This window comes from Cololabis saira, chromosome 5 (genome assembly GCF_033807715.1).
Source record: "Cololabis saira isolate AMF1-May2022 chromosome 5, fColSai1.1, whole genome shotgun sequence".
NCBI classification, from domain to species: Eukaryota; Metazoa; Chordata; class Actinopteri; order Beloniformes; family Belonidae; genus Cololabis; species Cololabis saira.
In genome coordinates, this window is record NC_084591.1 from 16,343,475 (window position 1) to 16,360,716 (window position 17,242).

The following is a 17,242-nucleotide window of genomic DNA, read 5'->3' on the forward strand; positions in this document are numbered from 1 at the left end:
TCACACGAAAAAGATAAAAAAGTCTCAGAAAGTCAGGAGATCTGTTTTAAAAAGGGAGGACTTATTTTGTTCATGGCTGATCTTGTCTTGTCTTAACAAGGTTAAAAAAATAAAATAATCTTATTTGGATGGTTTCTGGTTTCTGTTTTTTTATTTTGTTTCCATGTTATATAACAGCAAGTTCCTTGTGATTATGAGATATTAGTCTCTTCATTAGATCTTTTGTCTTCACTATTCTGAAAAAGAAAGTGAAGCTTATCAGATCATTTCTGCCCTGATTGTGATTGGCTAGAATGCATAAAAGAGACCGGAATGACTTCTGCAATAATTAATTTCCCTTCCGGGATAAATAAAGCATTTTTGAATTTAATTGGATTTAATTGAATGATGTTTGTTGTGGTTCGAGACGCAGGCTGCCCCCACTGTGCTTGTGGAGCCTGGGGTGCTTATAAAGACAAGGGTTTATTTATTTATTCATTTCTTTACAGTGTATTATCAAAATGGGCAATTAGCGAGGGATGAGGAGATGTTCTCTAAATGTGCCGAAAACTGTTCTGGTTAGAAATTGTGTAGCATACTGTACCTTTAAGGAGACAAATGCAAACACAATTACAAATTCATTCTGCTTTGATTAAAACTTGTTTTGCATCAAAATAGTAAATCACAAAGTGGTTTGTTTGTATGTGTGTATTTTACATCAGGAGTAAGAGCAAAACCAGTGGAAGTAAACCAAACTCCCACATTCATCAGACAGCAAACATATGAACTGTATATTATCGGCAGAGCATAATTGTGAGTTGACACAGTCAGAGACAAGTGTGTATAAACATGCGCCTTCTGGTATTTGATGGAAAAAGGAGAGGATGTGCAGCATATGGCAAACAGATAAAGTAGGTTGCACTTTGGCTCCTTTTTCATCTTGTCACAACATGATTTTCTAATTGACTGTCTTCCTATTTTATCTCATATGCCGATGTTGACAACTCACAGAATTAACATCTGAAGATGCATCTGTCAACAGCAGAAGTTGTCAATATGAAATTGTCCTTTGATGTATGGCTAAACATATGCATTGAAATCAACCTTAGCTAATACAATGATGGCCATGAAAGCCATGCCCATGTTTAGGACCTGACTGATGAGTCAGGTCTCAGAGAGTCGTAACAAGCACAGAGACACCTGTTCGCGATTGCAGCCTGTCAAAAGGCCAGAGGAGAAACTCACCTGTGCAAGAATAGTCATCGATCCTGATGTAGCCGGTGTGGCAGATGCACATGAAGGATCCAGGGGTGTTAACGCACATGGTGTTCTCTCTGCAGTAGTGCTTTCCTTCAGCGCACTCATCAATATCTGAAGATAGAGAGGAGAGGAAAAGGGAAGAACAAAGCTTCATGAGATACGGTGTATCCTGCCACTTGAAAACATGGGCCGAGTGAGCTATGATTTGGAAGGGGAATTAATCAAACACTGATTTCCTTTGAACTATGGTAATTCGGTGTGCATCTATCAACCTGTTTTAACTAGTAAAGCTGTATCAAAGTTGTGAAACTGGAACATGTGTTGATTCTGAAACTGTTAGCATTAAATAACAGTTTGTGTACTATTGCAGGCCATTTTGAATGTCTCCCCGTTTCTGGCAGATTTCTTGGATCATTTTCTCAAGGTGGTTCTCGTAGCATAAAGCTCTGCAAGGCTCCTCCATAACAATGAAAAAGGCCCATTAGTCTTCATCAGTGTGAGACGTAGGTCACCATGCAGACAGTCCGTGAGAGGTGGGGCGCTGAGCACTGAAAACGCTCTCAAAGGCTTGAAACTATGCAACTGGACTGGCATTTCTTTTGTTCTTGAAGAGGTTTCAGCTCATGTTGCTGCTTATATACAGTAGTGTACATAGTGTACTGTATTGCAGTCAATTTGACAGGCTTTACATCAAATGAAGACACTTCCATTGAGCCTCTATCATTTTTTTTACTTGGGCAGTGTATGATATCATTGGTAAGAAAAAAAGATATAAGTAAACGCAGGTAGCGTCACATTTATGACATACAGTTTGTTGAGTAGTGCTGTCAAGCGATAAACATTTTTTGGGGATTAATAAATTAAGATATGTAATTAATTAATCTAATTAACTCTTTTTTAATCGCACCTAAAAATAAATTCATTACATTATTGATCAAAAGATCAAAAGATTGATATATAACAACAAAAAAAGTGGTTTTATAAAGTCATTTATTTATTTTTACACAGACTTGAACAGATGCAGTCCTAGTCATTTACATCCACTTGGCAGGAGCATTCGCCAGCCTCTCAGTCGCAGACGTGCGCATGCGCGGGCTGCTCTCCTCTAGTCTAGTTTGGGGAAGAGTGTTGCTGTGGCAACATCGTTGCTGCTAACGTTTGCGTTTATGTGGCTAAACTTGAGCTGCTTCGGGGGTTAGCAAAGTCCTTCCCACAAAGACAAAGGTGCCATTGGGCCGTTTTGGAAATGTAAATTGCCCTCACTGAACCGACAACTTTCACATGCTCCTCCATTTTCACTTCTCTTCTCTGCTACTCACCACCTGTCCAGCTACAATGGCAGCCTACCAACGTATCTTTTTTCTTTTTTTTTTTTTACCTTGTCTGCACACAATTTTAATGGTTGATACCATGCCGGTAAAAACCTAAGGCATATATATGTGCATTATTACTATATTTAATATATATACATATACATATATATATATATGCATACATACGCATGTGTGTGTGTGTGTGTGTGTGTGTGTGTGTGTGTGTGTGTGTGTGTGTGTGTGTGTGTGTGTGTGTGTGTGTGTGAGAGCGTGTATATGTATGTGTGGCTAAGTGTGTGTGTGTGCCTACCAACGTATCTAACCACGCTCACACACCGGGACAGCCAATCAATGTCCACTTCAAGTTGGGACTAACCGTTGTTTTCCACCCACAACCAATCAAGCACAAGAAGCCCACCGCACAAACACAGATTTCAAAATAAAGGCAACTCGCAAACAGAAAACGTAAAGTTAGAGATTAAAAAATAGATTCAGCGATTAAAAAACATAGCGCGCTAAATATGCCTCTAATTAATTAGTCGCAATTAACGGGCTAATTTGGCACCCCTAATGTTGAGGGTGCAATAAAACAAGTTTAAAAGCAAGTTATATTATTCTTTCAGAAAATGGTTTTGGGGTGGAGACCAATGAGTGCACCAACCACTAATCTTTCAAAGGGTGCAGTAACATTGGGCTTTTTGTAGTGTAAACATTTTTGTGTGTGTTCCACCTTAAAATGACAGATCATCAGCTGGTCAGTGCACCGATTGGTCTTCACCATCAGACTGTCTAAAGCCAAATTAATTTAAGTAAGCAGAAATCCATTTTATCAGCAGTATTATGGGAGAGTTCAAAGAGAGTCCTTGCGTAGAAGTCTATCACACCATGTTCCACAGAGAAGGGTCCTAACAAAATGTCTAATACAGTACAATGAAATGAAAGCATCAGTACAACTTTACCAAGGCTGTCTATGCCGTTTCAGTGGTTTGCTTTCAATCTCTTTGAATCTTCTTTCTGCAGTTTGTCTTATAAAACCCTTTTCTTACCAATGCATTTTTTATGATGAAGCAGTGAAAGATATTTTATTTTCTTAACTTTCAATATGTGCAAGATCACAACAAGAGAGCTATACTCAAGTCTTTATTTAAGAAGTTCTGCTTTGAAAGACATGTCAAGATACCGTATCCTCTCTCAGATATATATCCACCAGACCAAAACTCCTGGATTGTTATACAATGTACGGCAGAGGAATTTCAACACTTGAATGTCGCACACTGAGTTAATAAATCTAATGGATGGTGATATGAATGAAGACTCCTAGAGCTGGGCTCCAAACAACAACAACATTACATTACATCAATGCTCTCCAGGACGTCGTTGTGACATATAAATGGCTATAACCTGCACTATGAACATTATTGTGCAATATACACTTAATCATGCACCATATTCTTTATTAGACAGCTTGTCAGGACTACATAACATATTTGTATTAATGGTATATGTGCTCTAATGTCATACAACATTTTTCTTCCCGGATTCCATTAACTTTACCTACACATATCAGACTTGTCAACAAAAACAGCTTTATGAACAAATCCTACGTCTGTGTAAATCTGTCTAGAGGTTTTTGGTACCATGATAATTAACACTCAGCTGGACAAGCTTTAAGAACATCATTTAAGAAATCATCTTTTGTATTCCCTTCTCACACATGATCCCATATTTGAATCCTTAATAGCTGTTGCCTTAGCAACAGCTATTCCTGGTTTCTAAACTGCATGCCAAACCTTGAAACAGAAGTTACATAATCCTGCCAGGGTAAACAAAATAATCTTGATATTATGATGCAATCACTTGCAATGTCGTGGAAATGCAGGTCAAGCCAATCAAACCAAGTCATGCAGTAGGCTCCAGGGTTCCTTCCTCATTGATAACACAGGTCAAATATAGATTCTTTTTGGGCGATAAATTCCATGGTCCTTGATGTTAACAATTTATTACCCTTTCACTGTGTTCAGAGTCTCTGAGAGCACAAGGGGATATTCACTCCCGACTATGTTCTGTGCCAGATGCATTCATGAAGAGCACTTGAAGCTGAATTTCATTAGATTTGAATTGGTATTCACTTGGCTTGCATGTCCTTGGACAGAGGACCACGCCTGGCTTGCAGACTGAGTCCAACACCTGCCAACAACTGTGGCTTTCACATTTGCTTTCACAATCCCATCAAAACTTTCTGCTTGCAGCTATTCAGAAGTCTCACACATGAATGATGGACGCAGGCATTAGTGAAGTGCATGTGTCCTTCTCTAAGTGAATGATGGCTAATTAAAAGTGCCTTTGGAAGAGAGGAAGAATAGAGGGATTCTGGGAGATTAGGAGGAAAATGCATAGGGGAGTGAGGGCAAGCCAGGCAGGTAAGTTGAAGATCTGTCACGTCAAGCTATACAGAGGAGATGGGGAGAAAGCAAATGACTGAGATTGCAGAGTGAGATTGTAAAAAAGGCTTGCCAAAAAAAACCTCGAGAGATATCGAATTAAATTGTGAGAATGAAGGAAAAAGTGCAGAAAAGTGTGAGTAGGAGTGTGAACAATTGAAAAGGCATGACATGGAGATTTTGCTGGAAGAGAGACAGAAGAAGAGGAGAACAAATTCAGTCCGTCCGCAGTGCTAACCTTGAGCGGAGATCTTAAGTAACTGTCTTCCCACTCTCTGATTGGCCACCCGGGGAACGACGTTGATTTAAAGCCTATTAAGTCTACCCATCCATCCTGCCCCTGGTGACAGCAGTTACGTTTGTTAAAACAATATGTTAGGAGGTGAGATGATGAGGGGCGCAGCACGAACGCGCTAGAGAGAGCAACCTCCTCCATCTCCATTAATGCGCTCCATTTTCTTGATTGGCCTGTCACACGGACACACGTGATGTGCCAAGCAACGAAGGCTGGCTGAGAGTCAGCAGGGCCTTTTATTACTGAATGGAGTGCTCGGGGTCAATCTGTTGCCACACACACGATGGATGACTTAAAAATGGCTGCGTCCTTCTTTTTTCACCTTTGTACATTCCCGAATAACAAGTAAATCAATCATAGTCACATCTCCGGAAGGGGAATTAATTGCTTTACATTACTTGAAGAAAATGCATCCTCCTTATGCATTAAGAGGGGCATCTTTAGAGCCATCGGAGAACAACCACACAAAGAAATATCACCTTCAAACCAATTCATTCTATTTATCCTGGTTACAAGGGTTGGAAATTAGCAAACAGGATCCTTCTGGAACATCACCTGTTCTCCCCAGGATTACATGGATCTCCCATTGTAGAACATGTGATACGACCCCCGGGAGTTATTTCAGGCAGACAATCTCTACAGTGCGTGGCGTCTACTTATTTACCCATCTGAATGGTTCATTCCAATTACTCAATTTGTTCTTTGACCTATTTAATGAGCAAGAAGTATGCGTTTTTAGATGCCTTCTGTCTCACCAACCCCGCCCGCTGTCAATCCCACCTCCACCACAGCTTCTACCTGTGGGCTCCAATTCAAAGGGCGGGGATTAGTCCTACACCTCTGTATATAAGTGTAAGCCTGATAAACTATGCTTGAATGGAGCTTCATGTTACAATTAAAGTGTTTCAAAAGGTACTGCGTGAGTTGTGTGACTGAAATGAAGGTTAATTGGTGACTTTAAAAGTCCTCATAAACGTGTGTGTGTGTAGTTGTTCATTTATGTATGAATCTGTGATAAATGAGCAACCTGTCCACGGTGTACCTCATGGCTTTTCACCCAAAGACAATTGAGTCTTTGTCAGCCTTCTGATTGGTCCCTGGCTGACCAATCAGAAAAATCATTGCTACATCTGGGGCAGAATATCCGGTTGGACAAAATGGCCGTATCTCTCTTGTTTACATCAAAGGAAAAAGCATAGTTTTTACTTGCCTTGTATCAAAATTTAAATCACTGGATTATTTTTTCAAAACTTTCTATTAAAAGGAACACTTCAGGAACACACTGCTCACAGTGTAGTGAGGGTGTAGCGTATTTTTTATACCCAAACTGGCAGAAATCCGATCCAGGATAGTTAAGAAAAAAGTGACACCCGCTATCCAAAGAGAATCACAGGAATACATTTCATCCCTTTCCCAAAACTGATGGTAAATTACGAAAAATGTTAAAGGGGACCTATTATGGCATCTAATACCTATTTTAAACAGGCCTTAAAAACAAGCTTTTGATTGTTTTTGCTAAATAAATTAGAAATTCAGCCTCTGAGCCATGTCTTCATCATCCCAGTCTCTAACCTCATTATCTATGCGGGATTCTGAGTGGGCGGGGAGGCTATGATAATGAGGCTCTGTGCTGATTGGCTGCCTGAATGATGCGACGGGTGCAGAATCTTATTGGCTCGTAGAAGCCACATCACACTGGATGGCTCATCCAGGCGGCTGCACAGACACTGCAGAATTTGGTTGCTTTCCTCCTTCTCTGAGTTGGCAGGCTGAGGGGAGACCACTTTATATATTTTAAAGCAAAAAAAAAACGTATTTTTCATAATAGGTCCCCTTTAAGCTATTTGCGAAACTAATCAAAAGATCTTGAAACTCACTACATGGTACCCGAATTGTTCCTTTTTTTATACCTAGTTGATTTTTTTTGGTACATTAATTAGAAATAAATTGATGTAAAACCCAGTTTTTACAATGGGAGTGGACAGGAGAGATGAAAGTTTAGTCCAACAACAGGGGTGGGGCTTGACAAAGGCTCAATTGAACAGGCTCCAGCAGACCCAATGATGGGGTATGAAAAATGGAAAAAAGCAATGGTCAATACTACGGCTGCTTGTTATCTGACAAGACAAGCCAGGGTATGTTTTGTTTGGTGTGCTGCTATTATTTAAAAAGAAAACAACTGGAATCAGAAGTCATTTGAGGACTTTAAGTCCTTGTGGTGACACATCCATGTTAATGAAGGGGTAATTGCTGCCATAAAGGCAAATGGGACCCTGAGGACAGTATAGATGTAGAAGAAGGTCAAAATGTAGAAAGTCATAGTGTTGCTGCCAATTCTCAGTCCCAGCTATGGTTTTGTCATGTCATCCCTCCACTGCCACCTCCAAATGTTTGTGCACTTTGCCTGATGGCACAACATGTGCGTGGAGGCCTGACAAAGTGAGTGCCGTGATCCAAAATTTGGGCCTGATCTTCTCGGAATACAAATATGATGCAGCAATCTCGCCTTCTATGTCCACCAAGGTTCTGTAGTTATGCGTTGTTGGGAGGTTTCCAATGTAAGCAATGTCAGACAAAGGAGGTTCACAACCGGATGTGTGCACTCCTCATGCTCGGTCACTTACTGTGTCTCGAGAGGAGTGTGATAGTGAGAGTTATTAACGTGTCCAAGACCGGCATTGGAGTGCGCAACAGAAGTGTGCCAGATGGAAAGTAACTCGTATACCACACGCCTGTAGTATCCGGCATGCTGTCATTTACCCAACAACCAAAATAAACTGAAGCATTACAGCAGGTGACGTCTCTAGAGAACTGAGGAACAGAAAAAAAAATTCAGATACCTAAATCGCAGACTGAATGTTCACCTATCAAGCAAATGTCCTGATGAGTCTTTGGATCCGGCCCTATCAGTATCTGCACGTGTGAGCAAAAACTGCATGGATGTAGCAGCCTACTTCAGTGCACATGCACTGGAAACCAACACATTCAAACAGTTTTATCAGGAGTGTCGTCATGTTTACATGCTATTATTGCCACTATTGCTCATTGTAGACATTTTGCATCTGTGTGCAAATGAGAGGCAGCAGTTTATCCCCCTCTGTATGCACAGCATGCCCATCCTAGTGGGGACCGTCCTCACTATCCGCGCCTGCAGACACCAGAGCCTGAGAGTATTGAGATAACAATGCCGCAGCATTTGAATGTCCCACAAAGACACCCGCGTCTGAGCCATTTTCTCCAATAACGGCCTCCCTCTCCCTCTTTACCATGATTTCATTTAGGGTTTTTTTCTCCAAACAAGCTTATTCAAGTGAGCATTTGTTTCAATAATAAATGACAGAACGATAAAGCTTGCCAGAACATTCTCAAATTCCTCAGTAACCAAATCCCTATGCCCAGATATACAACAGTAAGTGGAAGAACAGTGAGACAAAAAAGATAATTGTCCTGACTGGACAAAAGGGTTTCAGCTAGTAAAATGTCTTCACTGTTGGTTTTATTTCCTTTTGGATGTAGAAAGGTGTTAGAAGATGGCAACTGGGGATGTTTGCTTCGGGGAAGTGTAATCGGATTAAATATTGAATTGGAGCTGACATTTGGGATAGGGATTGGTTTATGGTTGCTTTTCCTTTCTCTTTTCAGTCTTTTAAAAAAGCCACTTGTGGTGGCTACATATCAACATACCGACACAATATTGGAATAGAACCTTCATTCGTTTTAACAGATAAGACAACAGCAGCAAATAACTATTCCTTCAAATGTTAACATATCATTATTTAAAATAGTGATACCAATATTCATCAAAGTAAAATAATTGTCAAAAATATATACAGTCTTTATTTGCAGTTCAATAAATCTGCTGATACTTATCAGTTAGGATGGCAAAAAGAAGGAGTCTTTAAATGGATCTTCTGAGTTTGAGTTCTATGTTCATCAAACCCCAGTTCATAATCCATTTTCTAAACCAGCTTAATCCTATTCAGTGTCAGGGGGGTCCTGAAGTACATTACACGCTACAGCCTGTCGAAATTAATTGGAGGAATATTATTTATATAAAACAATTGTTTTGTCATGTTTTAATAATTGACCGACACCACCATTCTGCACTGTACACGAGTATTTTTTTTCTGGTTCAACTGCAGTGGGGCTAACCCATATTTTTGTGAGGCTCAAATAAATACCAGAATATATATTTATTAAAACAACACCCTCCCACCACAGCTTGGTTAGCTTGGTTTGAGAAAGTAGGAATGTTGTACTTTTTTTTAAATAATTTTGGTCTTTCACTGATGAAACCTTTAGTCATTTATTAATTTAGAGATTCAGTTATATTTGTTTTGACTGAATCTGTCCATAAATCTTCATTTCAAAAAGTCAAAATGGCTAGACATTAACATTACTATGATTTTGTTATAATTGGTTTAATATCATTTTAACTGATGTAACAGTAAAGCTTTACATAGGGCCAATTAAAATGCCTCCTGTTTGGAACCAGCCCCTAGTGGTCATGTGAGGAAATTAAAGTTTTGACCATTCCCTGTTGGCATCAGTTTTGAAGACCGGATGCCTCATCATGCAGTGGAGGAATAACGTCAACCGCCACTGTGCCAGTTGCATCTTTGAAATGAGTAAAACTCTTTAATAATTCAGAAAAAATGAAAACCTCACAAAAAAAGAAAACAACAAAATGAAAAACAATGAGTAATAAAAAAAAATCCCATTTGGAGGAAAGAAGAAGGAAATAATTGCATTAGTTGTTGTTAAAACAATATTTTCACAGTGTGATCATCCACTACGAGCACAGAAAATCCAGCAAACCTGACTTAGAACAATGAAAATTAAATAAAGGCAGAGGGGGAGGGGCATGTGTGTGTGTGTGCATGATTGTAGAACTGTAAGATGATATGACAAGGTGTGCTTTTGCTTTATTTTGTCAATGTGTACCCAAAAATCCTCCCAATCCCCTACATTCAACCACATAACATGACACTTCCCACATACCGATGAAGTGCCACCCAATTTTACCACAATTGTGGATATTTTAAGCAAGCATCTACCATTCTTTGAAGTGTGTGTGGGTGTATGATTATATACCATAATAAACATGCACGTAACACACTTCAATTTAGCATGACTCAAGTGAGGCCAAGAGAATCTCACGGACAAAACCGCTTTGTTTATGAGCAGCAGGCGTGAATGGGGTTTTGCTCTCCATCGAGCCTCTCATTAATCTGGGAAATGTTTCAATCGATGGCGCATCATCATCTATCACTTGTCATTGTGGCACTATTTGCAATCTGCTAGCTGGTGGTCGAAAAAATGAGAAAGGTGGAGCAGGAGAAAAGAACAATCAGAGCTCTGTGAGAGACTGATGACTGTATAACACCTAATTCGTGTGGGTGCCATATATTTAGCTGTCTTTTCAATTTTTACAGTGGTGATTTCTTGTATCTTAATTGTGATATTCTTTACATGGTCCTATAGGTGTTAAAAGAGATTTACACAAGAGGTGTTTAAGTAGTAATTACAATTCTTATAGTATGAATATAGATTTTCAAATTTGCAGTAAAAACTAAATCTAATCAGGCAGTCACTAAATAGAGGTTTATTGGATTAAAAATAGTATTTGTATCAAAAATACTATGTTCTAGTAAGCAAGGCCAATACCAAACCAAGAAACACTTTAATACAGTAAAGAGTGATGATATTGATCTCAGGCAAGTGGTGCTACCAATGCAACAGAGTTATCACCTGAAGCCACGGGTATCTGTCTTTTTACGCAGGATGATCAGTGCCCTGAATGGACTTGAAGTGTTTCAAAACGTAAACATTAATAGCTCTCTGCCAAGCTGCGGACTTTATTCAGCCAACTGTTGCTGCACTGAGGTAAAGCTACAGATGTTGACAAAAGATACAAGGACAGAGTGTAGTCAGGTTGTAATGTGGCAGATTTTGTTTCAAACAAGTACCGACCATCAAATGTGGAATATTAGCACAGAAGGTGCTAAAACACTTGAAAAACACCTATATACAAAACAAAACGTTGCTAAAGAAAAGCTTGGAAGTCTTCTACTCTGGTGAATATACAGCAGAACTGCAATGCCAAAGAGAAAACACGCAAAGACGTGTACAATAACGAAAAGTTTCAAACACATGGAAAAGAAATGAAAAACTAAAGGAATACAAACAAGACAACACAGATGAGTTTATAATGTGGTGGTTGTGTATTATTATAGGTAGCTAGTACTCCCCTTTGCTGTTTTACATTCTAATATGACGCCAGGCCTTTACTGTACATACTGGCTTTTCTTTGATTTCCCTCTTTTCCTGGTCTCTGTGTCTGTATGTAAGGAAAAGGTGTAAAATCTGATAACCTCTTTTTCTTTAGACAAAAAGGCTAATAAAGGAGAGACCACTTGTGTATGTAAAGGCCATCCACCCATTCTGTAACCGAGCGAGAAGTGAGAGGATTTCTTTTCTGATCACATTGTACCTGTGCGACACCTTTGCCAGGCAGAGGTGTCAAGTAACAAAGTACAAATACTTTGTTACCTTACCCTAAGTAGAAATTTTGGTTATCTATACTTCACTGGAGTAATTATTTTTCAGACTACTTTTTACTTTAACTCCTTACATTTTCACGCAATTATCTGTACTTTTTACTCCTTACATTTTAAAAACAGCCTTGTTACTTTATTTCATTTCGGCCTTTAAAAAAAAACTATCCAGTTAAATTGCTCCATCCGGATAGAGTGAATTTGGTTGTGGTTGTGGCACAGATGTTCTTGTCCAGTTTTGTTCTTACATCCCTCAGATTCCTGCAACTAAACTTGGATGTACATTCCAATAAACATAAGGATAAATGATAACATGCCTCTGAAGTTTGACTTTTTGCACCATTACAATACTTATAGGCAACTAGTCATCATATCTCCTGCTCTCTGAAACACATGTTAATGCTCAATAGTACACATATATGGTTCTTTAATATGTTTGCATTATACTAAGACGCATTCATTTTCAATGGCTTTTGTCCTTAATGGCTTTCCCCCTTACATTACTTTTACTTTTATACTTTAAGTAGTTTTGAAACCAGTACTTTTTTACTTTTATTTGAGTAAAACACTTCAGTTGATACTTCAACTTCTACAGGAGTATTTTTATACTCTAGTATCTATACTTCTACCTGAGTAATGAATTTGAATACTTTTGACACCTCTGTTGCCAGGACATGGAAGAAGAGTCTCCACCATGGCTCATTACTCTAACTCACTCACTCTAAATAATTTAACAATGCAATTGGGGAGAAATAAGAAAACTTGTATTTACTGTACTGATGCTGTACATGCAGCTGAATCCGTCTAGTCATACTGTTCAAACCTTGCCGGTCAACTTCTCCACACATTGGCGCGCTGCACAAACACACACATCGTCACTCGCTCACATCTCTCATGCACACGCTTACACACAGAGCGCAGGTTGACCATGACACTGAAAATATGAAGAAAGCTGACAGCACCATTTCCACCACTATGATTTTTTTTTCATGTATTTATTTACCATGAATGAACCAATGAATTTGACACACACACAAGGTTGAGACACATTTGGCTCCCAGAATGCCAGTGTCCTGTATATAAGGACACACACCTACAGAATTTGTCTGTGTGGTTTGGGCCAGTATATAAAGGCCATTGGAGTAAAATGAAGCCCCTTTTCCACTGAGCGGTTCGGTACGGTTCGGTTCAGAGAACAATGATCCCGCTAATTCAGATGAGCGTTTCCACTGCAAGTCAGACCACCACTGGGCAAGCGTGGCTTTAGACCAAACGCCTAGCGTGGCGTCATAGTAGTGCAATCACAACAGACGCTACGAACAGCAACAATGAAGGTCATCCAGCAGCTCGTTTTAGTTCTGCTTGGCTTTTGGTACTTCGTATGTACAAGCCATACCACAATGTGCGAGAGAAGGTTGCAGACGGCAAAGAGAAACACGGCTGAAAAGAGAAAAAAACTTCTGCCTTGGCTCTGGAGTCGGGAGGAGAGGTACACTTTTGTGCGACAAAGACAAAGACAAAGACAAAGACAAAGGTGCCAGAGAGTAAGCAACTTCATGCCATGCATTTTTATTATGTAGTTGTATGTATATGTTAACAACCTCTGCACCCAGCAAATATGTTACACGAGTAGCTGATATATTAACTGCAGCACAGTGCTCTAATGAAAAGAGGACATTCGTGTCCATGGAAACTTTCTACAAGTCCTCCGTTTTTAAGGCAGCATTCTTTTGTTTCCTTACAGTGTTCAGGAAAACGTAAAATATTTTAACAAAAGAAAATAAACAACTTTGAAAGAATATTAAAAAAATTAATTTAATATGGGAAGGATCCGATCATGACTGCTCAACATACATGTTCCACGTGTATGTTAAATTGCAAATGTCCTTATTTATGTTGCTCGCTTATATACATAATACTCTCTGTCTGTGTAAAGTATATTATGTGGTATTACATTTGACCTAATAGTGATATAGTGTATTAAGTTATTTGTTTTTTTTTCTTTTTTAGATGCTTCTCCTTTTTTGAAAGCAGACCAGTCCTTTGGGCTTTCAGCCGTGCCAATGAGCGGTGAAATGTGACTGTCCTGGGATTCACGCAGTGGGTGCACAATTTCTGAATGTCAGAGGAAACATTTTCATACCTTTGTGCAAGGCTAGGTCCAGCGATGGAGAAGCAAAACGCAACCTTCAGAGCCAGTTTGCCCCTGAGGAAAGAAGTGGCCATTGCACTGTGGAAGCTGACGACCAACAGTGAATACAGAAGTATCGGTCATTTTTTTGTGAGCCGATGTGTGCAGGACTTCTGTAAGGCTGTCTGCAAAGTGTTAGTTCCTGAAACATTCATTTTCCGGATGAGAAAAAGCTTAAAGACGTGGCTGACTACCCACTTTTACGTAAATATTACAGAATGTCAGTATACAAACACCTATTGTTGTGAAAATTATCACACACTCTTCTGCCTATGCAAAGTATGTCACTTATGCAGGTTGACCTTCAATGTGAATGTGGTCTGAATGATAAGATCTCTGCTTCTTAGGTGCGTTCGTACCTCTAACTTTGGGCTGTTTTCTTGTGATCGGATCACCAAGGATGAATGCTTATACCAGGTCTTAGTATGCAGAAGCCTGAGTCATAACATGCCATTCAGTAAGATGTTCGGATTTGGAGGGCACTGTGACATCACAAACCCAGATCAGTGTAGAAATATTATACCTGACTAGCTTTACATGCAACCAGTTTTACAATATTGCTGTACAATAAGCTGGAACTTATTTCAAGAGAGCTATACACTGCAGAAGGAAGGGGTAGACAGAGTTAAGATGAGAGTCTGACTCCACCCCCTAAAACTGGCTGAAATGAACTATGAAAAAGAGGTGCTTTAATACCGTACAACTTTGGTGTTTTGACTAATGTTTTTCACATACATGTAAATAAGACCTTAATAAACTATGTCAACTTTTGTAAAACAGCATAAGGCAAAATGTGTCTCCTTTAAGAAAAGTAACTGAAGTAACTGAAGATCAGAGGTGTCAAGTAATGAAGTACAAATACTTCGTTACCTTACTTAAGTAGAAATTTTGGTTATCTATACTTCACTGGAGTAATTATTTTTCAGACGACTTTTTACTTTTACTCCTTACATTTTCACGCAATTATCTGTACTTTTTACTCCTTGCATTTTAAAAACTGCCTCGTTACTCTATTTCATGTCGGCCTTTAAAAAAAAACTATCCAGTTAAATTGCTCCATCCGGATAGAGTGAATTTGGTTGTGGTTGTTTCAGATGTTCTTGTCCAGTTTTGTTCTTACATCCGTCGCCCTCAGATTCCTGCAACTAAACTTGGATGTACATTCCAATAAAAGTTAGGATAAATGATAACATGCCTCTGAAGTTTGACTTTTTGCACCATTACAATACTTATAGGCAACTAGTCATCATATCTTCTGCTCTCTGAAACACATGTTAATGCTCAATAGTACACATATATGGTTCTTTAATATATTTGCATTATACTAAGATTCATTAATTTTCAATGGCCTTTGTCCTTAATGGCTTTTTTCCCCCTTACATTACTTTTACTTTTATACTTTAAGTAGTTTTGAAACCAGTACTTTTATACTTTTACTATAAAAAACTTTTTATTTTTATTATTTTATTTTTTTTACTGTAAAAAACTTGAGATGATACTTCAACTTCTACAGGAGTATTTTTAAACTCTAGTATCTATACTGAGTAATGAATGTGAATACTTTTGACACCTCTGCTGAAGATTGTACTCAAAAACTACTGTACTCGGGCCGCTCGGTGGCGCAGTGGGTTAAGCAGCGGGCCATATACTGAGGCTAGTCCTCTCCCTGCAGCGGTCGCGGGTTCGAATCCAGCCCGTGCACCTTTGCTGCGTGTCTTCCCCGTTCTCTCTCTCTACCCCTTTCCAGTCTGCATCTCCAATAAAGGGCCACTAGAGCCAAAAAAAACCTTTAAAAAAAAAAAAAAAAAAAAAAAAAAAAAAACTACTGTACTCAAATGCATTCACTTTACTCATAAATGAAGGTTTAACTTAAAGTTGTTACAAAGTACATAATCTACACAAACGTTACGTAAACGGATGTTTAAATAAAAAAACAGCAACTGTGTTAGGTGTGATCCAAGCAGGACAAGAAGCAGGGAAACCAGTTTCCCCATGTGGTATTTGAGAGATACTGGTTGAGCAGCGCTCAAACACTGTTATTGACACTGTAGGTCTGTCTCGATGAAGGAAGGATTATTTGTGTGAGATGACATTTCAGTGGGGTCACAGAGGTACACACACACATCCAGTCAGGATGTGTACATGTTTTCCTGTGTGTACATCAGTGCGATTCATCTGAGAGTATGGGGGTCAGGGCCCGAGCATGTGGGGAGCCCGGAGGCTCAGGGCTCATCCTGGTAATGTTTGAGGTTTTGAGCAGCCTGAGCTCTTCAGACGGTGCCAATTAGCCTGTTGCCACCTTGTGACATTTAAAAGAAAACAGCAGCAATCAGATTGCTCTATGCACACACACACATACAATAGTACACATGCACATGATTTATAAGTGATGAATTCTCTGTACAAACAGTTTAGAGTTTTTTAAATAACTTATTATGTTGAAAGTCTTGTTATTTCCAAAAATATTCCATGAAAAAGAGACAAAACAACAGCATGTATTATGACCTTTTCTTGTTACACAATCTGTAAATCTGTTACCTGTCTAGTTTGTGTTCTCTTCTCTTCAGTTGAAGTTTATGTACCAGAATTTCAAGTTCATGTTCATGTTAAACAGTTTTTCATCCTTTAATCTTTGTGAATTTGTATTGTTTGTCTCTTTGTGAAATATCTGTCTCGGAAAGTCTGTCTTCTTTCAATTAGGTTGTATTCATCCAGACATCATGAAAAAAAATCTCACGGCCCATATCAGGAATTGAAATTAGTTAATTATAGCCTCAGATGAATAACAACACCCTTATTTGACAAAAAACTGAGCCAAAATACAAAAGCTGTGTGTGGAAAATTAACTGCAATATCACAGCTTTAATAGGAATTAAGAGGTTGAGTTGCAGCCAGGTGGTGATGGTTAAATGTGCCTGATTAATTGATCATCAGCAAGCGTTAGCGGCAGATGAAAATGAAAATGATGACATCTCAGTAACCACAGATGTATATGAATAGATTTGGTATCAAAATAAAGACAAAGCCTGTGACATTACAAGAGAAGTGTAAAATTAAGTATACATATTACCAAGTCAGAATAAAATAGGACTGGAACCCAGTGGAAAAAAAAGGCCTGACAAATGTTCATAGATTCTAAGAGAGGTTTTTGAAGAGGAATGTTTAAACAGGACTCTAAATTGACCATTTTGGGCACATTTCACCAT

The 17,242-nt window shown here is 38.9% G+C and overlaps 1 protein-coding gene across 1 annotated transcript in view; it reads right to left on the minus strand.

Annotated features, from left to right (window-relative positions):
• The window catches only part of nell2a (neural EGFL like 2a), a 119,377-nt gene that overhangs the window by 58,116 nt on the left and 44,019 nt on the right, over positions 1–17,242 (minus strand). The window contains exon 13 of the mRNA XM_061721080.1: positions 1,225–1,350. Coding sequence (XP_061577064.1) covers positions 1,225–1,350 — 126 coding nt within the window. The remainder of the gene's footprint in view (positions 1–1,224; positions 1,351–17,242) is intronic.